Source organism: Coenobita brevimanus, chromosome 52 (assembly GCF_032717465.1).
Source record: "Coenobita brevimanus isolate Jiangsu-jjx chromosome 52, ASM3271746v2, whole genome shotgun sequence".
Lineage (NCBI taxonomy): Eukaryota > Metazoa > Arthropoda > Malacostraca > Decapoda > Coenobitidae > Coenobita > Coenobita brevimanus.
In genome coordinates, this window is record NC_137005.1 from 22,837,159 (window position 1) to 22,864,763 (window position 27,605).

Genomic DNA, 27,605 nt, shown 5'->3' on the forward strand with positions numbered 1-27,605 from the left:
GCCCCCATGTCCTAGAGAATAACCTCCGTAATGCGCATGGAACACTCAGATGGCTTCCAGTCATGGAAACAATAATCATTCCAGAGAAAATCAAAGAAGTACTGCCTGAAGGCCTCCCAAACAGCAGCTCCAAAGTGTCACAACCGACATTAGTTTGGAGGGTCCACAGGCCGTACTAGATGGGAGAGGTTAAGATAATAAGGTTGTGATTGGAGGAGCCCAATGGAGAGGAGAGATTAACAGTGAAGACAGAAGGATTAGTTGTAAGGAAATGGTCAAGTATGTTGGAGCTCTCTCCAAGGCGGTCAGGGATACGAGTAGGGAGCTGTACAAGCTGCACTATGTCATTAAGGATAGAAAAGATGCAGGGTTGTTCACCAGGGGGATCAGTGAAAGGAGAGGAGAGCCAAAGGTGGTGGTGAACATTGAAATCTTCTAGAATGGAGATTTCAGAGAAAGAAGAAACGGATAGGATGTGTTCCATCATAGAAGTAAGATAGTTGAAGAATTTTTCAACTACCTATATACCTAGGCAGCTTCCCTCAAAGAAAGGGAGGTAGCCGGGACAGGACAACACACTCCCAATTTACTCATCCACATACACACACTTTCATTCGCATCTTAGCCCCAGCGGGAGGAGGGACAGAACCTCGCTGCACCACACTGCATGTGGGTCAACTGCGCAGTGCAATCAGTAACATCTGCAGCAGGACCAGACAGCAGAGCTGGTTTACCCCTGTCACATCATAATGGACCCATCCCCTTACCTGCACCTGACCTGATCAGCTGACCAGACCAAATGCTGGAGGATATCCCCAAGGGGCTGCATCACCATTTATTCATTCATAATTTCTCTCCAGTCATTCATATGATGCGCAGCCACTCTTCCTTGCTCAACAGACTTCCCTCTTGCATCCAACCTCTCTTCACACTGTCCATCCATCCTATTCGTGGTCTTCCTCTCAGCCTTACACCTCTCACATCAGATCTAGTTATCTTTGTCACCAATCGCTCATCATGCATCGTCTCCATATGCCCAGACCATCGCAACACCCTGTGCACAATTCGATCAACCATCTCCCGCAAAACTCCATGATGATTGATGGGCGATGATGATGACTGAGGATGATGATGATGATGATGATTGATGGATGATAATGATTGATGGATGACAATGACTGATGGATGATGATGATGATGCTGATTGACTGACGGATGATTTTTTTTTTTTTTTTATGTGACCGACTCTGGGTATAGGCTTCACAGCCTGCTTTCAAGATCCAGTAGTCCTCCTTTATACCGTACACCTCTACACGTCACCACTTCGGCGCTAACACCTACCGTCCATATTGAATACATGCTAGGGCTGTCTCATACAGGACTGGTGGATTGGTATTAGCGGGGGTATTTTTACGACATGTCGGCGGGTCTTCTGGTAGATCAGTAAAGTCTGATATTTATGAAATTCAAATCCTTAACCCTTTAACCGCGGGTATTGTTTTGGTCTGACTGTCCTCTCCCGCGGGGGTTTCAGCCAAATGTAACCAAACCTTTAAACCTTAATAACTCTGCACAGAATAAAGCTAGAGAAAAAAATAAGGTACCATTAGAAAGTACTAACCTTCAGCTTTCCATTGATGTACGTTTCATGACTTTGTTGACTTTCACAGGACGGGCAGTGCCGTTAGAAGTGAGGGGTGTAAAATCACTATTTTTCGCTCACACATCATTACCTTCGCTCATACACCATTACCAAATGCCAACCTCATTCTGATAATAATACTATAAACATATATGAACACTGCACATACGATAAACACCCACTCTGTGTTCACTGAGGCAGGTAAAAGGCACTGTAATTACCTGCACTTCACTGCCACATCAGCAGTGTTGTAATCACTATTTTTCGCTCACATACCATTACCAAATGCCAACCTCATTCTGATAATAATACTATAAACATATATGAACACTGCACATACGATAAACACCCACTCTGTGTTCACTGAGGCAGGTAAAAGGCACTGTAATTGCCTGCACTTCACTGCCACATCAGCGGTGTTGTAATCACTATTTTTCGCTCACACACCATTACCAAATGCCAATCACATTCTGATAATAATACTATAAACATATATGAACACTGCACATACGATAAACACCCACTCTGTGTTCACTGAGACAGGTAAAAGGCACTGTAATTGCCTGCACTTCACTGCCACATCAACATGTGTTGTCACTCACACAGCTGGACAGATACTGATGCGCGCTTGGTCAGGGGTGGGGTGGGGGGCCCAGGGGGTGGGAGGTGGGGCCCCAGGGGGGGGAAGAGGGAGGTGGGGGTCGGCTGGAGTGAAAGAACTTAATAGCTACTCTCCCTTGAAACAATTGGCGCACGGAAAAAACGCGGGGTATTCAAAATATTCACAAACATTCGAGAATGACACCCGCGGTTTGGTCCAGTTTTTGCAACGTCATTCTGGAATGACACCCGCGGTTAAAGGGTTAAACTGTTCCCTGCCCCAGCGGGATTTGAACCTGGGTCCGTTAGGACTGCAGGCCAACTCTCTACTGATGATGACTGATGGATGGTGGTGATGGTCATTGATGGATGGTAATGATAACTGACGGATGGATGATGATGATGGCTGATGGATTATGAAGATGATGACTGTGAATGGCGACAACGATGATAACTGATTAATGATGACGATGATGACTGTTGATGACGATGATGATTGACTGATTGGATATGACTGATTGATAGACAATTATTGACTGACGACGATTTGATTGATTGACGATGACTGACTGACGAAGACGACGACGATCATAATGGTGAAAAGGTTGATGTTAACGCTTAAATATGTCTGCCTAAAACTGATTGGTAGATGCCTGAAATTACCAAACTAATACCTGACACCGGCAGGTGGATGCCTAAAATTGGCTGCTTGACGCTTGAAATATCTACACTAAGCTTGTTTGATGAATGAAACTGCCTGAAATTAACTTGCTGACACTTGATACTTCCAACTCCAGTGAGACATACCTGATTATATGTAACCCAATCTTACCAACACCTACAGTAGATACCAATACCTAATCCGCCTTTACTGATGTCTGAAACTCATCTTCCGTCTCGCTTGCACATGGCCATCGACCCGGTCTTTAAAGCAATGTAGCCAAGCAATATGATTTTTTTTTTTTTTTATTAAAACCAAGAACACAAGTCTAGATAGATGTTGAACCATGAACGACATAGGATGGGGTGTCACTAAAGTCTACGGGAGTAAATCGAAACATCTTAAAAAGTCAGTGAGAAAAAAGTGGCTAGGGCCGCTCCTAGAGAAGCTACCATATTTTAAAAGGCTTACACCAGAAACAACCCAGTCTAATCTAACTGTGGCCCTATGTTGCCAAACCAAACCTGACTGACGTCAGAAATAGCACGCATAAAGCTGACTGCCTCACGAATCGCTTATGGCACCTGACCTGCGCTGCGACTGGTAGAAGACACTGAGTCCCTGCGGTCTGCCCGAGGTGTTGGCCAAGGTCCTGGTGAAACAGTCCTCCCACGCATACAGCTCTGGATCTACCTGAGGGAGGCAGGAGCATAGCATACGTGTTAATGCATTATACCATCCACTTACAGACAAATAGCCTCTAGCTACAGCATACAAATACAACCATACTGCCCTCTCACACATACAGTTCAACTTAACTGGGTAAGTAAGTAGCATTTTGAGGTACCGCACACTTATTAGGGATTTTACACACACACACACACCACACACACACACACACACACACACACACACACACACACACACACACACACTCTCTCTCTCTCTCTCTCTCTCTCTCTCTAGCTTGCCTCGGTAACTTACCTCCTGTGAAAGTCCAGCGCTCAGCGATACACTATCCATGTTAATCCTAGTCCTGTTAACCCGCATGAACACCTGAGCCAAGGCCGTGCGCGCCGCCACGATGTGCCCCGTGGCGTTCCTGCTCACCCCGGCCAGGTAGCTGGTGAAGTTCAGCGGGTGCGAGAACGTAGCGCTGCGCAGAGCACGTACGAGATTTTTTATTAAACGAATTTGGTTAGGATTCTTTTTTTTTTTTTTTTTTTTTTTTTTTGTCCAATTGCAGACAGACACTGTGAGGTGGATTGGCTACAATATTATATTCAAGTGTCAGACTAAGGATGGAGACAGTATGAGGTTGATTTGTTTGTATTTTGTTTTTTCTCTTGGAAGGAACAACAATTGCGGGCTCGCCGCCTTTGGTTCCTTCTTCCTCGCATAAAAAAAAAAGGTTTTTATTGGCACTGTAACGTTCATCTGGTACGGATATTTGTCATTGTTAGATTCGTCTAGTTAGGAATTAGAGGTGGATATGGTTAGGACACTGGGCTCTGTAAGGTGGATTTGGTTAGGAAATTTAACGCTGTTAGACTGACCTGCTAGCAGTAGTCCCAATGGCATATTGATTAGGACATTCGCATCGTGAGGGACATTTGGTTTGGACATTTAGGCACTGTAAGGGGATACTGTTAGTTCATTTAGGCATTGTGAGATGAATTTGGTTGCTGGAAATGAGGACTGGTCACTTATCCTGTGAGGCTGGTTTGCGTAGGACATTCAGCACTGTTGAATTGATTAGCGTGCTGCACCACCATTGTCACTGTGGACAAGTCACTGACATTGTTATACTGTTATTATATTGCTGTTGACACCGGCATTGGTAGGCTGATATTCTGCTTTCTGGGAGGTTGACTTGCCTTCCTTGATGTTAATTGCACTGTAAACAGCCCCTTACACGGTCAGACATGAATGCACAAACACAGTGACTGAGAAGGCATAAACGCAGTGCTAGGAAGTGATTGGAAGCTTGCGCAAATGACTGAAGTGTCCAACATGGTTTGATATTTTCACGTCAATATGGTGACTGTACAATCATTCCTGACGGTGTATGGAAATGGTGTGCAATCAAGGTTCTGCAAAAGAGTCTTGTGTGTGAATAGTTTTTTTCTTATGCCAATCCATCACCTGCGCTCTTCTTCTCCGTTCTTCTTGGAACTCTATGGTCTCTATAGCAAGAATTATTGCTATACATACGGCCTCAGAACTCATCTTTAAGAGGTGCGACATACACGACAAGTGAAGATTGCACAGTTTCGTAACCAGTGTATGACCAAAACCAGTGATTGCACAGCCATGGTTGACCGTGAATAGTTCCCAATAAAATAATTAAATTGATACAGTTATATTTTCAAGAAAACCTTTATATATCAAGGAAATATTTTACTATGCTCTAAGCTACGGTAGATCCGATCTTCGAATCTTCCACTAATTATGATTTTTACCCTGATCCACTAAAATGAATTAGATATCGATCATTGTGCGTGGGAGGTGGTCTTGCCACCTACTCAGCCACCCAGTCGTTAGAATGTGTTTACAGGAAGTATGCTTTCTACAGTGGTATATTATGACCAGATTTCATCAGATTCATTAACTATTTCTTCACAGTAACGAACGTAGCATGTTAGGGACATTGTACCATGAGTCACAAAAGTATCGGTGTACAGGGGGTCCGATGCCTACCGAAAATATTCGATTAACTGCTGATGTTTACCAACGCCTCATTGTGTATGAACAATGTCTGATTATAAAGACATAACATGTGCTATATGTTTGCAAGAGGATATTGCTAGTTGGCAATATATGACACCTCCCGACATCAGGGCTACCAACGTAGGGTAGGTCGGACACTAATATTTCATTGACCTTCGTTCTGTGGTCCGAGATGTTTCACACATATTGTGCACTGATACTCTTGTGACCCATAGAACAGTGTCAGTATGCTTTCATTGGCAAACAGGCACTTTAACGATGGCATGATTCTCTGATGTGATGATATATTTTTCCTGCACTAATCAGTTCTATCAGGTTGATATACTACTGTTGAACGCTAGACTATTTGTTTTCTCGTAATCAAAGGCGCTGTTAAAATGCAGCAACTTTATACAGTACCTTCTGTTAGCTGTATTGATGTCGTTGATAACTTGCTGATCAGTGAGAGCATCCAGTCGGTCAGCGTCGCGTCCCCACACCTCGAGGATGCTAAGTTCAAGGCAGGCTGTCGGCATCATGGTGTAGAAGATGGCGTAGGTGGACGTGTCCAGGACCAGCGACCAGTCCAGCTCCTCGCTTAGGTTTCGCTCAGGGAACATCTGGGACTTAATTCGTAGCAGTTCCTCTCTTTGGTTCCCTCCCAAAGCTGGTACTCTGGGGGTACAGTAAAGGTGGAAAGATAGGTGAGTAGATAGATGGGTGGATGGATGAATGGATGGATGGAGAGAGTATTCTCAATAGGTCCTGTCTTTGGTTTTCTTCCAACACTGGCTGCCTACTCTGTACGTAGCTAGATGGACAAATTGATATTACTGACGGATATATGAACAAATAGTTAAGAAAAAATGACAATGATAGAATTAGCTAGTGTGTGTGTGTGTGTGTGTGTGTGTGTGTGTGTGTGTGTGTGTGTGTGTGTGTAATTCACCTGGTAGGTCAGGATCACGTGATGGTTGTGGTCATCAGCATTTTACCCTCCCGCAAGAGACGTAAGAGCTCATATAGTCCAGTTTAAGGGCAAGACCTTGACCTTCACACACACACACACACACACACACACACACACAAACACAGTTTTGCCTAAGGAGGACAGTGACCACCCGCTTCGTCAGCGAAACTTTTCGCATCCCCAGCAAGGCGCGAATGCCCGTCTTAGCAGATGCTAAACTAGAGCGTTACCACTGAGCCGGCAAGCGGTGTGTGTGTGTGTGTGTGTGTGTGTGTGTGTGTGTTGTTTTATAAGCACACAACAACATTCAACTAGGCCAAGCAGTAAATCAATCAGTCGGCGACCCACATGCTGGACACAGACCAAGATATTTCACGTTTCGGTTTCACAGATGAAGATTTTCCTTGTTGCTTTTCCTATCCCCTTCAGTCCGATGTCGGATGTTTTATACACTTTATTTCAGCTGTTTCAAGATTATTGCATTAACCTAAGGACAGATTTCCGAACTGATCAGTTGGTTAAGACAGTTTTATGCCCATGGACTGCACGATGAGCCACTGAGGGAAATAACCACAATGGGTTAAATATTTGAGGGGTGCGGATTTTTCGGCGTCCACCTCCTATGTCTAATAAAACGGAGAAGTTGGCTGCAGCCTTCATGGCCTTTTTCCAGCATGTGGGATCACTTGATGTAAATAAAATCGTCTGTCGGCGGCGACAATAAAATATACAGTATGTCACCGGACATAAGCAGCTGGACCTCAAAGCCTGTCTGACATTTCTTCCCTCCAGCCCTTCGACCCGAGAACTTTTTATTAATCTTCTACTTTCCAAGTGCCTCAGTGGCAGCGTAGTAGGAGCTGTCAGTATAAGAAGGTTGTGTGTTAACGCGTCACGGTTCGAATCCAAGAGTTGGCTGGAAATTTTGATATCATGCAAACGCTTCCAGAGAAGTAGGGTGGTGTACTACGGCTTAACTGATCTGGAGTACGGTAGCCAGTTTTAGGCTCTTTTATGCATAAAATCCTTCAGCGAAAGACTTAATAAAGAACAGTGTCACGAACTGAGTGTTTACGAACTTTTGTCTATCCCCAGACTATTTTAGTTCGCTCAGAGGAGACTATTCTAAATGAAGGGGTTTGATATAGCCTCCAATATCCCCGTTACTTTAGATGCCCTCCTAACCCAGTAAAGGCTTTTAAACTACACAACGACGCCACCGAGTTGAAAAATTTACTTCCCATGTGTGTTATTATGCCATTCTATCGTGGACTCAGATCCGTGTTCTCAGCGTCAGAAACTTTCTTAACCCCTCCTTCTTACCCGACCTTTGCAGTCTCTGTATGATCAGTATAGTTTTCACAAATAATTACCCAGTGAATAATAAAAAAAAAAAAAAAAAAAAATAGTACCTTCAGCCCGAGAACGTACTTGAAAGGCGTATGCTTGCTATTATCAGATGATTTTAGTCGTATTAAGAAGAAAATACTAGTAACGAAGGATATATATATATATATATATATATATATATATATATATATATATATATATATATATATATATTAGGACTCCATATTATAAATACAATTAATTATAGAAAACATGATAGATAGACAGATAGATAAATAGATAGATAGACAGAGCACCAGGCAAGCCTGGGAACGGGATATGATCTTGCAAGTGTAACTGAGGAAATGTTGACAATACACTGGAAGCAGCAAGTCAGGGGATGATATAGGTAGTGTGTCAGTGAGTTAGCATACGAACAATGCCTAGTGACCATACACACACATACACACATACTCACACACAGGTTTCTAGAACATTCCAACAACAGTGTAACACACGTGACACGACCCCTGCTACACCAGAATTTAGGAAGCAGAGCTCAGAAGGAGGCTAGCTATAGAACCGACAGGTAGTGGAGAGAGTGAACAAGAAGAGGGGTCCAACTAGACTTACTTAGTATATTAAGTCTCTGTCAGACATACCCTGCTCAACTTAGATTTTCTCTGAAGATAATAAATTAAGATCAACTCTCTGTATTCATCTTTAACTCCTATTACAAGAATCGAGAGTCACATTTGGTGGCAGCGAACGTACGGACCTCGTCTACGAATCTACAGTGAATTTCTACAAAAGCAGGCGAGACTCTACAAGATTAGCTTCAGTTCTACAGTGAATTCCTACAAAATACAGCCTATGAGCCTACAAGTCTACAAAACAACTCTATAATCTTCACGTAACTTCAAGCAGCAGCAAGAAGAATAAAAAACAAAGCAAGTAAAGAAAAAGAAAGACCAAAGCAACAAGCACACAAAACCCTAACACTCTCTCCCACCTACCTCCATCGCTGACGCAGAAGTCAAGACACACAGCACAACACCAGAGCCACATTTATAACGCATCTTACTCACCTTTCTTCACCCAGGTTACGCATCACTACTCAGTTACCCACCACAGCTACCAGTGTGAGAAGCCGACGTCACCATGTGTATCTGCTGAGATGACACCACCACGCGAGTTTGCTGACAAAAGGCCACGCCAAGCAACGTGTGACTGACACCAGGCACTTCTCACCCACTACTCATTACTCATTATTCACATAGCTCCTACTCATACTCATTTATTTCCACAGTATTAAGTTAGAAATTCGACGTTCTATGCTGAGGTTTGCCTGTGGCGGCTGTTAACCACCACAAGCACCAGGCCATGGAATTTCCTGAGTAATATCGTCCATCAACACAGCCCTAGAATTATCAAGAAATCTTCAATCAACCCTGCATTTTTCTTCCGAGATCGACAGTTGCATCGACACGCCTCTCCGATCTGTATCAAGTGGGTGAAATTATACTTACTCATTTCTTCTCAGTGCTAAAATTAGGTATATTCAACTCCTTTACTTATTTCCATATATACACTTATATACTCACTATCTATCATTTATTACAACTAATTTACTCATCTATTTAGTTAGGACATAAAACAAAAGGCGTATTTCATAACACCATACCTTAATGACAGGGATATTTTCGCCACCACCCACGTTAATACCAGATGAAATACAATTAGATCCAACAACGGATTCACAGTTAGGAGAGCACCAAGGCAACACACCCATTGTACAAAACTCAACACAAACTAAAGATCAAGAAACAAATACGTCAGTTCTAGGTGATGAGTGGGAAACCCCCTCTGACGTAGCAAGTGAGGACTTTGTTGCTGACTTGCACACGTATGCCAATATACTTAACAGGGTTCACCGTTCCACCCAGAAACACCACCAATTTTCGTACCAGCCTACCGCATCCCACATTCCCAACGTACACTTGCAAATCAATATGTCAATGAAATGTTAAAACTTGGAATTATTGAACCTTCAGTCTCCCCGTGGAATGCCCCATTATTCTTCGTGCCCAAACGAAATGGAGAAATGCGTGCGGTATATTACAGTAAACTAAACAATCACACAATCCCAGACCGATTTCCCATGCCATTGCTAAGCGACGTTCTACAGAATATTGGACCAGAAAATAATATATTCTAAACAATCGATCTACTAAATGGCTATTATCAAATACCGGTTGAAGAGGAGTCACGTAAATATACTGCCTTTTCCACAAATAGAGGACACTACCGATATACAAGGATGCCGACGGGACTGAGGACAGCCCCAGGCACATTCCAGCATCTTATGAATTACGTATTGTCCGGAATTTAAGGACAAGGAATATTTGTTTATCTTGACGATATTATAATCGCAACGAAAAATATTACGAATCATCCCAAGAAATTAGACTTACTCTTACAAAAGCTTAGTGATGCTGGTTTAAAAATTAAGCTTTCTAAATGCAAATTTTGCTTTAAGCAAATAAATTTCTTAGGCCACAAATTAAGTTCTAATGGTATTCAGACCACTGATGACAAAATACAGGCAGTGAGAGATTTTCCTGAACCCACTGCGACTGACGAAGTTAGACAATTTTTAGGTCTAGCTGGGTACTATAGGTCATTCGTACCACAATTCTCTCATATAGCCTTTCCTCTATTCCAACTACTCAAAAAAGATGCTATATTCCAATGGGAAGAAGAACAAAAAGGGCATTTAACAATCTACAAATTAAACTAAGAAATGCACCTTGTTTAGCATATCCGGATTACACAAAATCATTTCTTATTTGTACAGACGCATCAGTTAAAGGATTAGAAGCTGTACTGATGCAGGAAGATAAAAGAGGAAAGAATCAACCAATTGCATTTGCTAGCAGACAAACAAAAGGTGCAGAGAAAAATTATTGCACTGCAGACTTAGAGGCACTTGCAGTGGTTTTTGCATTACAAAAGTTTCGAGATTTGGTATATGGTTACGAAATCCACTTATTCACCGATCATAAACCACTAGTGGGTATGTTTAAAGAAAAACTCCTTTCTGGGAGGAGAGAAAGATGGAAATGTACAGTTGAAAACTACAATGTACAAATTCATTATATACAAGGTAAAATGAACATAGTAGCTGACGCATTATCTAGGAACCCGAACACAATTCGGGTCGCGGCATTAGATCTCAAAGGAAATATCCCAAACCACGATGATATCGCAAAAGCACATAGACTTGACCCAATATGGTCTAAAGTTATATACAAGTTAGAAAGTGGAGATGACATACAATTACCCAAACTGCATGTACCACTCGAACAATTCACAATGGTCAATAATACATTATACAAGATCAACCCGAAACAACCAAAATGCCAAAGAAATACTAACCAGTTGGTAGGACCTAATGACATGATACCCCATGCATTACGAACGATACACGATAGCCCACATGCAGGACATCCTGGAAAGGATAAGACATTCAAACAGGCCCAGCTGTTATATTATTGGCCTTCATTACGAAAAGATATAAACAATCATATAGACAGATGCGAATCATGTGCAAAACACAAAGGATACCCAATCACACCTGCACCGATGGGTAATTACCATGTACCACATCAACCACGGGACGTTGTCGCTGTTGATTTACTCAAGATGCCATTATCATATAATAATAACCAATACCTATTCGTAGCAACGGATCATTTTTTCCCGTTATGTCATTTTAGCTCCAATTAAAGATAAGACAGCAGAGACAGTAGCAAAGGCAATAACATATAATATAATATGTCGCTTTACTACCCCAAAGGTACTAATAAGTGATAATGGAGGAGAATTTAATTCTGATATCTTACAAGAAATATGTAAACAATACAACATAAAAAAGGTTAACGTTTTGGCCTATCACCCAGCATCTAATGGGTTAGCAGAGAGACAAAACAAAAAGTATTAGATGTGCTACGACACATTCTCAATGAAAATTATGCAAGCTGGGATGATTGGATTCCCAGAGTAGAAGCCTCAATTAATGGGTCTATAAATAAATCCATAGGTGACACACCACATTTCATTATATATGGGATAGATAAAAAACTACCATATGAGCTCCTAGAAGGTGACAGCTTGCCCATATACAATTACGATGATTACCCTAAACTCCGTTTACGTGAATTCCAGGACATACACAAAAGAGTCAAAAAACGATTAACGATGTCCAAGGAAGAAATGACGGAGGCATTTAACAAGAAGGCAAAAGATTCACCAATCAGCTTAGGAGACATTGTTTATGGTATCATTCATACGAGAGACAATAAATTATCCCCAAAATTTGAGGGCCCATACAGAGTAATTAATATAAAAGCAAACAAAGTTTTAATTAAGTCACTGTCAAGTGGCGAAGAGAAAGAAGTTCATATTGACCATTTAAAAAGAGTTTCAAGGGAACTATCCAATAATTATTCAGCATCGGATACAACCGAACAGGCGAACGTAACCCAAGAAACCAAGCAAGAAAACAACAATGATTACAAAAAGAAATTAAGGTCATATACCAAACAATCAAACATAGGTGCAACTGTTCCAATAAAATCTACAGTACATCATTTACGAGAATTAAATATCGATTTAAACTCCTTCTATAAATGAAATAACAATCAATCGTAACGCACATCATCACTATCATCGACCACAGCATGACCATATCAGGAAATTAATAGATTTTTTTTTTCGGTAGGTAGCGATGAAGGGACTTATGCTATGGATTCTCCTCTACATAGCAAGAGGATATGCGCACTTAGACCCCCAACACATAGTACGACAAGGATGCCTCATAGCTCCAACGGCCACGACTTCAATCGTAAAAGACGTCATGATTACTGAAATAAGTCTGGATTACTTGTATGAATTACCTTCTTATCTAGAAAATATCGCGAAACCCATGCGAACCCTGGACTTCATGATAGGAGGCTATGTTTCACAAGCACATAACACAAAGGAAGTGAATGAAATAGTGAAGTTAGCGAAATAGAAAATAGAACAGGCAAAGTCAACTATGCCCATCATGATCCAAGATCTCCCATCTTATGGAACGGAGGTAATGAGCGACAGGAACAACATCACACGTACTCGCCAAAAGCGCGGTTTGTTCGACCTGGGTGGCGCAGTTCTTGGGAATATCTTTGGAATGGCTACAGAGGATGACCTTAAAGAAATAAACAACAAATTTAATAAAATAGCTCAGGCACTAACATACCAAGATAAATTCATCACATGACATAACTCAGCAATGAAGACAATTGTGAAAAATCTGAAAAAGGCAGAAAACATAGCTCTCGAAAGTGTAGATAAAATAAATGAAATGGAAGGTAACATAACTCTTTTCCAACACTTCTCCATTATCACAGAACATATTGACACAATTCTACTACAATTAGACAACACTAGAGTTCGTTACAGGGCACTTATGCAAGGAATTTCGACTGCTGGTGATGGCAAGATCACAATTGACTTACTCCCAGTTCATGAGCTATGTCAGATAATTAGTCAAGGCATACATAAACATAAATTGAAGCCTTTGTTCCGAAGTAGGGAACTCATGCAATATTATCCTTATTTAAAAGCAACACTAACACCAACATCAGTAGTAGTTCATGTACCATTCATAACTGAAGACCTGTTCACAGTATACCAAATACACCCCTTCCCCTCTAAAAATAAACAACACTTTGGTCATCATCAACATCAACACAGACACCGAACTCATCATGGTCTCCAAGAGACGGAACACTGTCACTTTCGCAAGTGAATCAACGATTGAACGAAAGTGCCGCACATTCTTACATGCTGTTCACCTTTGTCCTGCGAACATTTTCACGTTTCGGCCTACTGATACAGTCCCTTGTGAAATGGCTATCATCAGAAATAACAATATTCATAATCACTGCGACTTCATTTTTGCTCCAGATAAGCTTGTACACAATCAACGCATCGGACACACACAGTTTTTTTTTATTTCACTCATAACACCTCAGTTTACATAGTCTGTCCAGATATACCACCATCTCATACTTCAGCCTCAGGATTATACATAGCACCAGACTACTGTGCGGTATTTACAACATCCATGTCCACTTTATCCACCATCAATCACTACGCCATCCTCAATCATACACACAAACACCCACTGCCTGATATGGACTTAAACATGAGCACAAGTATTAAGTTGACTTCACGTAAGTTTGAAACTATGCAACTGATCAATGAAACAATGAAGCCCTGGGAAGATTTGAGTTTGAGTATGTTCAATCCATATTATGTGTATAGCCCAGCACCTACTGTCTTTATAATATTCTGCATTGTATTCGCAGTACTGCTGTTCGCAATGCACAGAATGCATGTAAGAATTGCAAATTTGGAGTCAGTATTTAGTGGGGGTAGGGTTAACATCCAAGTTAATCCCACTGAATGAAGTGTACATATTTTGTATATAGTATTAATTATATATATAAATATATATATATATATATATATATATATATATATATATATATATATATATATATATATATATATATATATTGTTACACAGCCTATGATTTCATCATCCTTTGTATAATTCTAACGTACATAATGCTGCATGTTTGATCACGATTCGCCTCGTGGCTTCCATAGTGACCAGGCTTGTGTGTTCTACCTCACTCCCCCCTTCTCCCCCTTATAGTAGAATAAGTCGTTCTTTCTGTTGTTCAGAGCAGGATTGTCAACTCTTCCTCCCCTGTGCCTTCATTTGCGCGTCCTTCTTACAAGTTGTATCAAGCTCTGCCGGTCCCTATATAATGAGCTCTGTCTCTGCATAATTGCCACTTAGATCTACTCCTCATTTGGTTTACATCTCTGTCCTCCCCTGTATAGTTTATTATTATTTTTGTGAGTGCTCAGGAAGTCTCCAGCCATCTAGCTGCTGTATAATTTGAGTATAAGTGTTGTTACCATTTTTCTTGTACTGTATGGCCTAAGGCGTTAATTCGTAGGCCTGGTAAGGTTTTTGTGTTTCATGTAGAGTTTTTAATGTCAGCCATTATTAATAATATTTTGTATCTGTAATAATATATCTTGCTTTAACTGAGCATTATCCGGTTTTCTCATTTATCAGGGCTGACTTAGATAAATTTGTTCTTGCTAAATTCGTGTTAATAGAGGCTATTGCAGTTAACCATATATGTAACCTGTTTTGCCATTACCTTATCCTTATGAGTCCTGAATGTTTAGTTGTTAGTTTGAGCATTAAACTTTAAATTGTAATTTTACCTGTCTTTTGTTTTGAACCTGGAACTTTGCTGGACAGTAGTGATTTTAGTATTCTCACTTGAAGTGTTCATTATCTCTCTCTGTTCTGTAACAATATATATATATATATATATATATATATATATATATATATATATATATATATATATATATATATATATATAAATTACAAAGAAGAATGACCCATGATATAGAAGTATGGCATACCAGTAGGATTATCTTTAAATGAAATATTAATAACTCTTACCATAATCTTAATTTTAAACTTTTTTTTTCTTCCATGTATGGATTTCACTACAAAAACCCATGTACATACTGTATTACAGTTAAATAATTACCTTTAGTGAATTTATTCAAATATGTATACAACTTGTTTAAAATGTAATATTACTAGATCATTTCAATTTACCATGAATATTATATATATACAATATTATAATCAATATTATGTACTAATAGATTAGCATATGTCAGTGATAATTACTGTCGGAGGACCTCCAGCGCGTGACCGAGCAATGTTAGGACTCCATATTATAAATACAATTAATTATAGAAAACATGATAGATAGATAGATAAATAGATAGACAGACAGAGCACTAGGCAAGCCTGGGAACGGGATATGATCTTGCAAGTGTAACTGAGGAAATGTTGACAATACACTGGAAGCAGCAAGTCAGGGGATGATGTAGGTAGTGTGTCAGTGAGTTAGCATACGAACAATGCCTAGTGACCATACACACACATACACACATACTCACACACAGGTTTCTAGAACATTCCAACAACAGTGTAACATACGTGACACGACCCCTGCTACACCAGAATTTAGGAAGCAGAGCTCAGAAGGAGGCTAGCTATAGAACCGACAGGTAGTGGAGAGAGTGAACAAGAAGAGGGGTCCAACTAGACTTACTTAGTATATTAAGTCTCTGTCAGACATACCCTGCTCAACTTAGATTTTCTCTGAAGATAATAAATTAAGATCAACTCCCTGTATTCATCTTTAACTCCTACTACAAGAATCGAGAGACACACACACACATACCGTATATATATATACACATACACACACACACACACGAAGAAAGACTAGGAAAAAAAAAAAGGAAAATCGCTAAGGGGTATAAATGAGAGCATGGGAGATGATAAGGCGAAAACCCCCACTCAGCCGTCTCGGAATACGATACGGTATGTAGTGAGCCACAACACACGGTAAAGCTGCACTCCACACGGGGTGATTAAGCCTCCTGTACTGTCAGCAAAAATGGAATTAAAAACGCATTTTGAAAACGCTGCATATGCTAAAGGAGTAGTGATCTAGAACAGATCAAGAGAAAAGGAAACACCAAGAACAGTGAAAGATGAAGGAGTGAAGTGAGTGTTGTTACAGATAAAGTGACGGTCCTGTGGGAGATTGAAGCAAGTTGATATATGGAGGTACTGAGTCTTTCTTGCTCTAAAAATAACAATGTTTTGCCCCAGGCAGCGATTACAGACAAACCACGTGCATTATAGCCGCACCAAGTAATTGTTGTAGTGTCTGTTGTGATGTGCGCTGTGAGAAGTAACTGAAAAATGAATAGTAGCATAATCAGTGAATGTCTGGTTTAGGCATTGACAAATAGAAGGAAGAGAGTTGATATCACAGCTCTGAGGAACACTATACCATTCTGGTGATAGCTTTATGAAAAGATCATTGGCCGCATACAACAGCAACTATAAAAGGACCGGAGAGGATTCTTGAAATGAAGGCACTGAAGGAGGGATAGAAACCGTAGGAGGTCAATGTGGAAAATGAGATTCTGAACCAGAATCTGTGTTCTAGAGCAAAGAAAAGATTTCAATGATAAAACGAAAGGAGTATGAACACTAATGTGAAAGAGAGTAAAAAGAAAACCAGCAGAACGTCCCTGACTGAACCATATTCACGAGCAAAGATATTACGAGATAATGGTTCCTCAATACACTCTTTTATGGATGGGCTAATATACTTTAGAAATGTTAGAGATTAATGTAACTGGGCGATATTTAGAGGCTAGCGAGCGGATGCCCTTCTTTGGGACAAGCTGAAATGACAGCAAGCATCCAGCAAAAATAAGAAATAGAGCAAGATGACAGACACAAGCAAAAGAGTTTGCTTAGGCAAGGTATCAGCAGTGGAAATGGTTATTGTGAACAACAGCTGGTATCCCATCGGGAGTCACGACCGTATGCCATATTAATTTTCAGACAGTGCAGGCATAAAACACACCTCCGAGACACTTCAGTGGTAGGGATATAGAAGTCAAAGGGGGAAGGAGATGAAAAAAATAGTACTAGTATTACCCACATTAAAATAAGAACAAAAGTCTGACAAAATTTACTTATTTCAGAGGAAACAGCTAGAGTTGCTTAAATGTAAAGGAGGAGGAAAATAGGAAGAAGTAAGGATGATTCGGGCGATTTTGATAAGAAGCCAGAAATTGGGAGGGTTTGTATTCAAATGTACATTGCACTTTGAACAGATATTTTCTTAGGCAAGATGAAAATAAAACTTAGCATGATGTCGGTCATCAAGAGTACAGTATATGATTTAAGGGTAAGTTGATAAAGATACCTGTACAAAACTACCTCCTTGTTGCGAACTGCAGCAGAACAAGTGTGGTTAAACCATAGTTTTTAGAAACAATCACAGGCTAAGGAAAAGGAATGTATGCTTCTTTGGCCAAAAGGATAACTTCCATACTTAGAGAAGTACACTTACATGACTCTCGCCCATAGAAGTAATCACTGCAAGAAAAGTCAAAGTACTGTCTGAGGATTTCCTGCTTTACACCGCCGTATTCCCACACATGTCGCTCCTGGGGAGGGTCCACAGGCCTTACTGGAGAGATGGGAGTAAGTTACTGAGATGGGGGTGTTATTAGAGAAGCTATAAGTAAGCCTGACAGATTAAGCAGATGGATTAATTGAGAGAAAGGGATCAGGTATGTTGGAGTTCTCCAGTGCGATCAGAGGTATGGGTAGGGTGCTGCAAAAGCTGCTCCATTTGTACTAAGTTCGTTCACAGGATGAATCAGTAACTGGAGATGAAAGAAGGAAAATGGAAGGATGGTGGTGAACGTTTAAATCTCTTAAAATGGACATCTCTAATATGGAAGGAATGGAAAGTATGTGTTCCACTTTACGCGTGAAATAGCAAAAGAATAGTCATAGCCAGAATGTAGTGAAAACAAAGGAAAACAAATCAGAATATTGCGCACATACACATCGCCTTCGGCTGAAATGAGTTTAGAAAAATTAGGGTGCCGAATAAGGTCACGAAATTAATGGAATGTGAGTCAGACAGAGGTGCAGAATATCTTCACTGGTTATCAAGACAGGTATCAGTGGTGAGGATATTTGTGGTTTGCTGACCTGGGTGCCAGAGACTGCTATTAACACTTTTGAAAGGTAGTGTATGGTATAACATACATGTAGTTAGAGGAATAAGCTTAGGATAGTACTATCCTAATAAAACACTAAAAAATAAATTAGTAAGTGAAGACGATCAGGGGTAGGGTCGTGGGGCCTAATAAAACTGGAGGACTAGCTCTCATTTTCACCAGGTTTTTAACCATTCTGGGAGTACGGCCCTGTTCGATTGACGTTAGTCTCCTTCATCGCGTTATTAGTTGATATAGGCTACTGTATCTACGTATTAGGTCTGTATCAGTATCTTGCATTCCTGTCCCTCTCAAGGACTGATCACCTCTCACCCTCGTTCATATCTTATTTTCGACATGCTACAGAGCACTTAAGTTCCTTCTCAGTGCGAAATACAAAATTAATCCGAATCTCTTGAGGTTCAGCCATGGAAGCAGGCAGAAAAGTTGCCTTGATGCGTCAACAGATGTCACCGCTTGTAGTGTGTAGGAAGGGGAGGGTGTGATGGGGGAAGAGGGTGAAAGGCGACAAGATTGGGATTGTTTGTGGGTGGTGAATGAAATAATAAACTGATAACGTAGAGGTTATGACTGTGATGTTACACTATCACATTTCTTGTATTTTCAAAATCAGTACCTGGAAAAAAAAAAGTAAACAAAATAGGCTACACTACAAAGTAGCATTAGCTATAGTATAATGATAATGTTTAGCGATTACCATTGAAGACTATAACCACTACCCTAAACAGCAACACCACAGTCACTTAAATCACCATCACCAACACCACTGTTGTCCTCACCACCAACACAATCTTCAGCTCCAACATTACTCTTCCTACCATCTTCACTGACACTAGCCTGCCCTCCCCACAAGCTCCACCACATCTATTTTCATCACTACAACAGCTGCCCTCCTCACCATCTCCAACTTCCCTCACCACCACTATCACCACCACTGCTCACCATCAACACTGTTCTAAGTACTACCACCACCAATACCCCCCCCCCACTACCACCACCACACTTTACTCACAACAGATATCCGCACTACCACCACCACACGTTACTCACTGCAGATACCCCCACTACCATCATTACACCTTACTCACTACAGATACCCCCAGTACCACCACCACAACCCTCTTCTCACCACCATCACCACCACCCATACCACCATCATCACCACCACATACGGCTTAAACAGTACTAACTCTAAGCCTGAAAACAACACGACCACGAATTCTCTACTCACTACCATAAACACGACCACCACCACTACTACAGATTCTACCAACACTACCCTCATTACCACCATCACCACCACAACCACCACCACCACCACCATTATTCTACCAGCACTACCCTCACTACCACCACCACCAGCACCAGCACCATTATTCTACCAACCTTCATTACCACCACCACCACCACCACCATTATTCTACCAGGACTACCCTCATTACCACCACCACCATCATTATTCTACCAACATTACCCTCATTACCACCACGACCACCACCATCATTATTCTACCAACATTACCTTCATTACAACCACCACCACCATCACCATTATTCTACCAACACTACCCTGATTACCACCACCAACACCACCATTATTCTACCAACACTACCCTGATTACCACCACCACCACCACCATCACCACCATTATTCTAACAACACTACCCTGATTACCACCATCACCACCACCACCACCACCACCACCACCATTATTCTACCAACACTACCCTGATTACCACCATCACCACCACCACCACCAGTATTCTACCAACCTTCATGACCACCACCACCACTACCATTATTCTACCAACACTACCCTCATTACCACCACCACTACCATTATTCTACCAGCACTACCCTCATTACCACTATCACCACCATTATTCTACCAACACTACCCTCATTACCACTATCACCACCACCACCACCAACATTATTCTACCAACCTTCATTACCACCACCACCACCATTATTCTACCAACATTACCCTCATTACCACTATCACCACCACCACCAGCACCATTATTCTACCAACCTTCATTACCACCACCACCACCACCACCATTATGCTACCAACCTTCATTACCACCACCACCACCACCACCGTCATTCTACCAGCACTACCCTCATTACCACCACCACCACCACCATCATCACCACCTCCACCTCAAACAATACGAGTACACCTACCCCCGCTGCAACAACCATTACCACCACTGCCCTTACCACCAACACCACCACTGCCCTTACCACCAACACCACCACTGCCCTTACCACCAACACCACCACTGCCCTTACCATCACAACCACCACTGCCCTTACCACCAACACCACCACTGCCCTTACCACCAACACCACCACTGCCCTTACCACCAACACCACCACTGCCCTTACCACCACCACCACCACTGCCCTTACCACCAACACCACCACTGCCCTTACCACCAACACCACCACTGCCCTTACCACCAACACCACCACTGCCCTTACCACCAACACCACCACTGCCCTTACCACCAACACCACCACTGCCCTTACCACCAACACAACCACTGCCCTTACCATCACAACCACCACTGCCCTTACCACCAACACCACCACTGCACCTACCACCAACACCAACACTACCACTGTCCTTACCACCAACACCACCACTGCACCTACCACCAACACCAACACCACCACTGGCCTTACCACCAACATCACCACTGCCCTTACCATCACAACCACCACTGTCCTTACCACCAACACCACCACTGCACCTACCACCAACACCACCACTGCACCTACCACCAACACCACCACTGCCCTTACCATCACAACCACCACTGCCCTTACCACCAACACCACCACTGCACCTACCACCAACACCACCACTGCTCATACCACCAACACCACTTCTACTCTCAACACGTCTACCGCCATTACCTGCACTCTCATCACCAGTACCCTAATCTCCACCACCCTCGCGCACATCAGCATCACTACCCTCAGCAGCAGCACCACTACCATCATTACCTTCACCACCAACACTTCCATCACCATCACCAATACCATTACTCTCGCTACCACCTTCACCACACCCTATCCACCGCCACCACCACTAACCACACCACCGCCACCACCACCACAACGCTATAATACTCATCCCCACCTCCATTACCACTGTCACCAACACCACCACGCTGTGTATTATATACACGTCATCGCACTGTGTATTATATTCACACTGTATTACACTATCGTTAAGCAAGCAGTCCCTTGCTGTTCTTCCCAGACATTTTCCGCATACCTTAATGCCTTCTTATCAAACACATTGCTTAATTTACATTATGCTCATGAACTGCGGTGGTCAAAACCCCTGTTTTAATATTTATACCAGCCCAATCTAAAAATACATCTATAATCTAGTATAAGGGAGTGATCATGGGTAATTGCTGGTAAGGATATCTCGAAGTAAATCCCCTGTTATTGGCGGAACACACTTTCACGCAGTAATAACGCTTTAAGGACCAGACAGAATACATGTTGTATTCGTAATCATTGCTAAACCTCACCTTTTAAAACTGTAACCATTTGCTGAGGCAACTCTCCTGAATCGCCAAGGAGAACTATGTAATTAGCAAACATCATAATCCTTCACTCTCAACATTTGCATTATTCGTTTAGTCACAGATTTCTTAACCCTTTCGACTTAAGGATTTATTATACTCTACTTGTAATCCCATTTATAAAAATTTCTGGGTAAGCATAAAACAGTTTCGGTTAGCTATGGTCTATCTATTACTTTTGTCAGCACCTTCAAAGAAACTATGATGTTTCAACTGCGTTGCGTGTTCTGAGGGACTATCATGATTTTTCCATATTTTTTTTTTTTTTTTTATGCGAGGAAGAAGGAACCAAAGGCCATGAGCCCGCAGTAACAGTTCCCTCCAAGAGAAAAACAAAATACAATACAGAGCCAAATTCAAGATCCGATCATTTTGAGATGCCTGGACACACTGCGTTTGAAAGACCGGAGATCATAGGCAGCAGGAAATACAGACAGAGGGAGACAGTTCCAGAGTTGACCTGTTGCATAAATGAAAGACTGGGAGTAACGGTTAATTCTTGCATTAGAGAGTTGGACAGAAAAAGGATGAGAGTCTGCTGCCAGACGGGTGCTACGCGCCCGTCGTAGAGGTGGAGGAATGCAAGCAGACAGTTCAGAGGAGCAGTGACCATTAAAGTAGCGATAGAAAAGAGATAAAGATGCAACAGTGCGGCGAAGAGACAGAGGTTGAAGGGAGTCAGTAAGAGGAGGAGAGTTAATGAGACGAAAAGCCTTTGACTCCACCCTATTGAGAAGAGCTGTATGAGGGGAGCCTCCCCACACATGAGAGTTGTACTCCACACAGGGGCGGATAAAACCCCTGTATAGAGTCAACAATTGCGCAGGGGTAAAGAAAAAGCGGAGTCGGCTTAGCACACCCAATCTCTTGGAAGCAGATTTTACAAGAGATGTAATATGATCTTTCCAAGATAAGTCCCGAGTAAATGAAACCCCAAGCATGTTCAAGGATGATGTAGGATTAAGCTGAATATTATTAAACATTAGTGGGTATACCTGTGGAAGATTTCGTCGGGTTGAAAGGTGTAAGAACTGAGTCTTAGATGCATTAAAGACAACCATATTATTTTTACCCCAGTCAGAGATACGAGCCAAGTCAGACATTAGGTGTGCCATAGCCTCATCCCTTGTTTGTTGAAGTAACTGTTGAGATGGGCATTGCGGGAACCGAATGGAAAGGTGAAGGGTGGAGTCATCAGCGTATGAGTGGATAGGGTTAGATGTAGAGCTTAGAAGATCATTGATGAATAAAAGGAAGAGAGTTGGTGATAGGACAGAGCCCTGAGGAACACCACTGTTGATAGATCTAGGAGAAGAACGATGGCCGTCTATAACAGCGGCTATAGAATGACCAGAAAGGAAGCTAGCGATGAAGGCACAGATAGAAGGATAGAAACCGTAGGAGGGCAGTTTGGAAATTAAAGATTTATGCCAGACTCGATCGAAAGCCTTTGAGATGTCAAGTGCAATGGCAAAGCTTTCGCCAAAGTCCAGAAAGGAGGATGACCAGGAGTCTGAAAGGTAGGTGAGAAGATCGCCAGTGGAGCGTCCCTGACGGAACCCATACTGACGATCGGAAAGAAGGTTGTGATAGGAAAGATGCCTTAAAATTTTTCTATTAAGAATTGACTCGAAAACTTTTGAAATACAGGACGTTAAAGCAATTGGACGATAGTTGGAGGGTTGGGAGTGGTCACCCTTCTTTGGGACTGGCTGAATGAGAGCAAACTTCCAGCAAGAAGGAAAGGTACAAGTTGACAGACAAAGACGAAAGAGTTTGCCTAGGCAGGGTGTAAGCACAGAAGCACAGTTCTTGAGAACAACAGGATGGACCCCATCAGGCCCATATGCCTTGTTAGTACTGAGGCCAGTGATGGCAGAAAATACATCAACTGAAGAAATTTTAATGTCAGCCATGAGGAAGTCAGAGGGGGGAAGTGATGGAGGAACAGCACCGGAATCGTCTAAGGTAGAATTGCAGGAGAAAGTCTGTGCGAAGAGATCTGCTTTATCAGTAGAAGAAATAGCTACAGAACCATCAGAGTAGAAAAGAGGAGGGAAGGATGATGAGGTAAAGTTGTTAGAAAGATTTTTGGCAAGATGCCAGAAGAAGCGGGAAGAATTCGAGTTGGAGAGTTGAGAGCATTTAGTATGGATGAAATTATTTTTAGTAGAGCGAAGAACAGACTTAGCACGATTCCGGGCAGAAACGTAAAGATGATGTGATTCAGGGGTGGGTTGGCTCCGGTACCTTTTGTAGGCCCTCTCCTTGTTGCGGACAGCATTAGAACAAGCGTGATTAAACCAAGGCTTTCTTGCATTAGTCAAAGGATATGAGAAAGGAATGTATGCTTCCATGCCCGAGAGAATAACCTCCGTAATGCGCAAGGCACACTCAGATGGCTCACGGCCATGGAAGCAATAATCATTCCAGGGAAAATCAAAGAAGTACTGCCTGAGGGCCTCCCAGTCTGCGGCTCCAAAATGCCACAGACGACGTTTCCCTGGAGGGTCCACAGGCCGTACCGGAGTGATAGGACAGGTTAAGGTAATAAGGTTGTGATCGGAGGAGCCCAACGGAGAGAAAAGATTAACAGAGTAAGCAGAAGGATTAGTTGTGAGGAAGAGGTCAAGTATGTTGGAGCTCTCTCCAAGGCGGTCAGGGATACGGGTAGGGTGCTGTACAAGCTGCTCTAGGTCATTAAGGATAGAAAAGATGTAAGCTTGTTCACCAGGTGGATCCGTGAAAGGAGAGGAGAGCCAAAGGTGGTGGTGAACATTGAAATCTCCAAGAATGGAGATTTCAGAGAAAGGAGAAATGGATAGAATGTGTTCCATCGTAGAAGTAAGATAGTCGAAGAATTTTTGATAGTCAGTAGAATTAGGGGATAAGTAAACAGCACAGATATATTTAGTCAGAGAATGACAGGAAAGCCGAAGCCAGAGTGTGGAGAATTCAGAAGAATCAAGTTCAGGAACACGAGAGCAAGATAAGTCGTTGCGTATATATACACAACAGCCACCTTTGGCTTTGAAATGAGTATAGAGAAAGTAGGAGGATACAGAAAAGGGTTTGCTGTCAGTTGCCTCAGACAGCTGAGTCTCCGTTAGAAAAAGAAGGTGAGGTTTAGAGGAGGAGAGGTGGTGCTCAACAGAGCGAAAGTTAGAGGAAAGGCTAACCCTGTTCTTCTCATCGCCTATTGATGAGGCTGAAGCAAAAGGGCATTTTCCCTGATAGCAATATCGTTTGTTGGTATCATCTCGTTACACAATTTCAAAACTCATTAAACGTAATCGTACTTCCAGCATCTCAGTCAGTAACAGATTACAAGGAGGCTTTGATCTTGCTTTTCATCCTAGTGCAGTTTAAATTGTTTTGTTCTGACGTCACATACTCTCCACTTCCATGCAGTTTCCTGGGGCAGATGGACATTTAATACTTTTTTTTAAGGGTTTTGGAGTATTTTTACCATTATTTCAATGATTTACTGATGTATGTCTAAGATATCAAGAAGTTAATGTACTATTTTAAATAAAATGGTAAATTCAAGACATCTAAGGTCAACAACGAACACTAACTTTTGCCAGCTGCATTTATTGAACAACTTCTCAATATATATTTTTTTTTTAGAATCATAAATAGTTATGGTCACAATTATAGCATGGGGACTCAGCATCCTCTTCATCGAGTGGGCACGAATCAGCACAAATTTGGCCAATATGCAAGGAACACAGGTGTACAGTAGAGTCCTGCTTTCCAACATTTGCATCTCTTGCCACATATTTTTTTACACCCACGTGACACAGTGAGAAGACATGCTCTGTTGCTACTGGTCTGTCACTCAAAATGGGATTGAGCATTCCATCTTGAAGCTCCCAACCCCACTCAGTAGGACTTAGATCCTCAACATTGGCCAACCACTCCTGAGCTGCAAAGTAGGCTCAATAAGAGTGGTACTTTCCAGGGGAGGATGTAGGAGGTAGGCTCTGAAGTTAGATTCTGCTGGATGCTTTGCTCATCCTCTGCATGAACTGCACAAATCTCAGCTTATGAAGTGTTGTACATGTCGGATTGGCATTATATAACTTCAGTAAGAATATTTCCCCCACTCTGGCTACTTCTTCATGGCTGGCATCACTCTTTTAAACACATTCAACTTCCTCCAATCCTTGCCCTCCAGCCCCACTGATGGGGGTCACCTTGACGTGGAGGCGGGATTGAAGCGTGGCTGGCAGTGCCACCTACTCGGGAGGCATGCCTACCTTTGTAGGGTTCGGTATTTGTCAGCCTCGCGGACTAAGCAGCCCCTGCATCACTGGTGGTGGAGGCTTGCTGGTGATGTTAGTCCCTGTCCACTAGCCATCTAGGGCGGGACTGTTGCCTCCCTACGTGTTTGACGTGCGTGGAGTCCCGTAATGCTGGGAGACGGGAGGCCTGGGCATTGAGTGATGCTGCACGATGCGCCCTGCAGCTAGCAGTACACCTCTTTGATCCCTTATTCTGTCTAGACAGGCAGCCTGGTTGGGCCCAATCAGGTCAATTGGCTGGTCATGCGTTGTCTAGGGTCAAGTGGATACTGGGGGGGCCTGGTGGCTCCTATCATCCTGGAATCACCTTTGCCCAGGTCCCCAGGTGGTTACCCGTGTATACTCTCCTGCTACCTCTGAGGTCGCCAGTGGTATAGTCCCTGGCATAAGACTTCCCCTTGTTGGGCTCCATGGTGGGTGGAGGGGTGGGGGAATGAAGTTTATGTAGTTATATTAATGACTTCATTACATAAAAATACTGTTCATGCCGCCGCATCTGTCTCCTGCAATTCTTCCGAGTCTTCCTCCCTCATTTCCACTCTGGAGCCTTTCCAGGCCAAGGGGCTATCCTCCTTTAACCCAAAGTTCAACTGGGAATGGAGGAAGGTCACATCGGGTTGGTTTGGCTCCAGGGTTCGGCCCAGAAGATATGGTGCAGGAGACCTTTGCTAAGTATCTAGTGCTGAAACCCTCTGCGGGTGGCTCAGTGCTGGATGTAGACATTTTCAAATCACACCATTCCATTGTTTCTACCTGTGGGCGTGAACCCGTGATCTTCACCCAGGGGGATGGTAGCCTACTTACTGAGGTGTCCTCCCCAGCAGAGAGCCCCGTCTCCAGACTCTGACCTCTGTATCTGGTCACAGTATGTCTTGTGTGCCTCATGCCACCTTTAACCAGTGTACGTTTACTCCCATGACTTCCTCCGATACCCAGAGGCCCAATTATTGGAGGAACTTTGCTCTCCTGGCGTTGCAAGTATTGACCGGGTACA

The 27,605-nt window shown here is 42.4% G+C and overlaps 1 protein-coding gene across 1 annotated transcript in view; it reads right to left on the reverse strand.

Moving 5' to 3' along the window:
* The window catches only part of LOC145400507 (patched-related protein 9-like), a 524,238-nt gene that overhangs the window by 378,798 nt on the left and 117,835 nt on the right, over positions 1–27,605 (reverse strand). The window contains exons 5-7 of the mRNA XM_080273031.1: positions 6,033–6,287; positions 3,888–4,059; positions 3,493–3,596 (exon numbers count right to left, since the gene is read on the reverse strand). Coding sequence (XP_080129157.1) covers positions 3,493–3,596; positions 3,888–4,059; positions 6,033–6,287 — 531 coding nt within the window. The remainder of the gene's footprint in view (positions 1–3,492; positions 3,597–3,887; positions 4,060–6,032; positions 6,288–27,605) is intronic.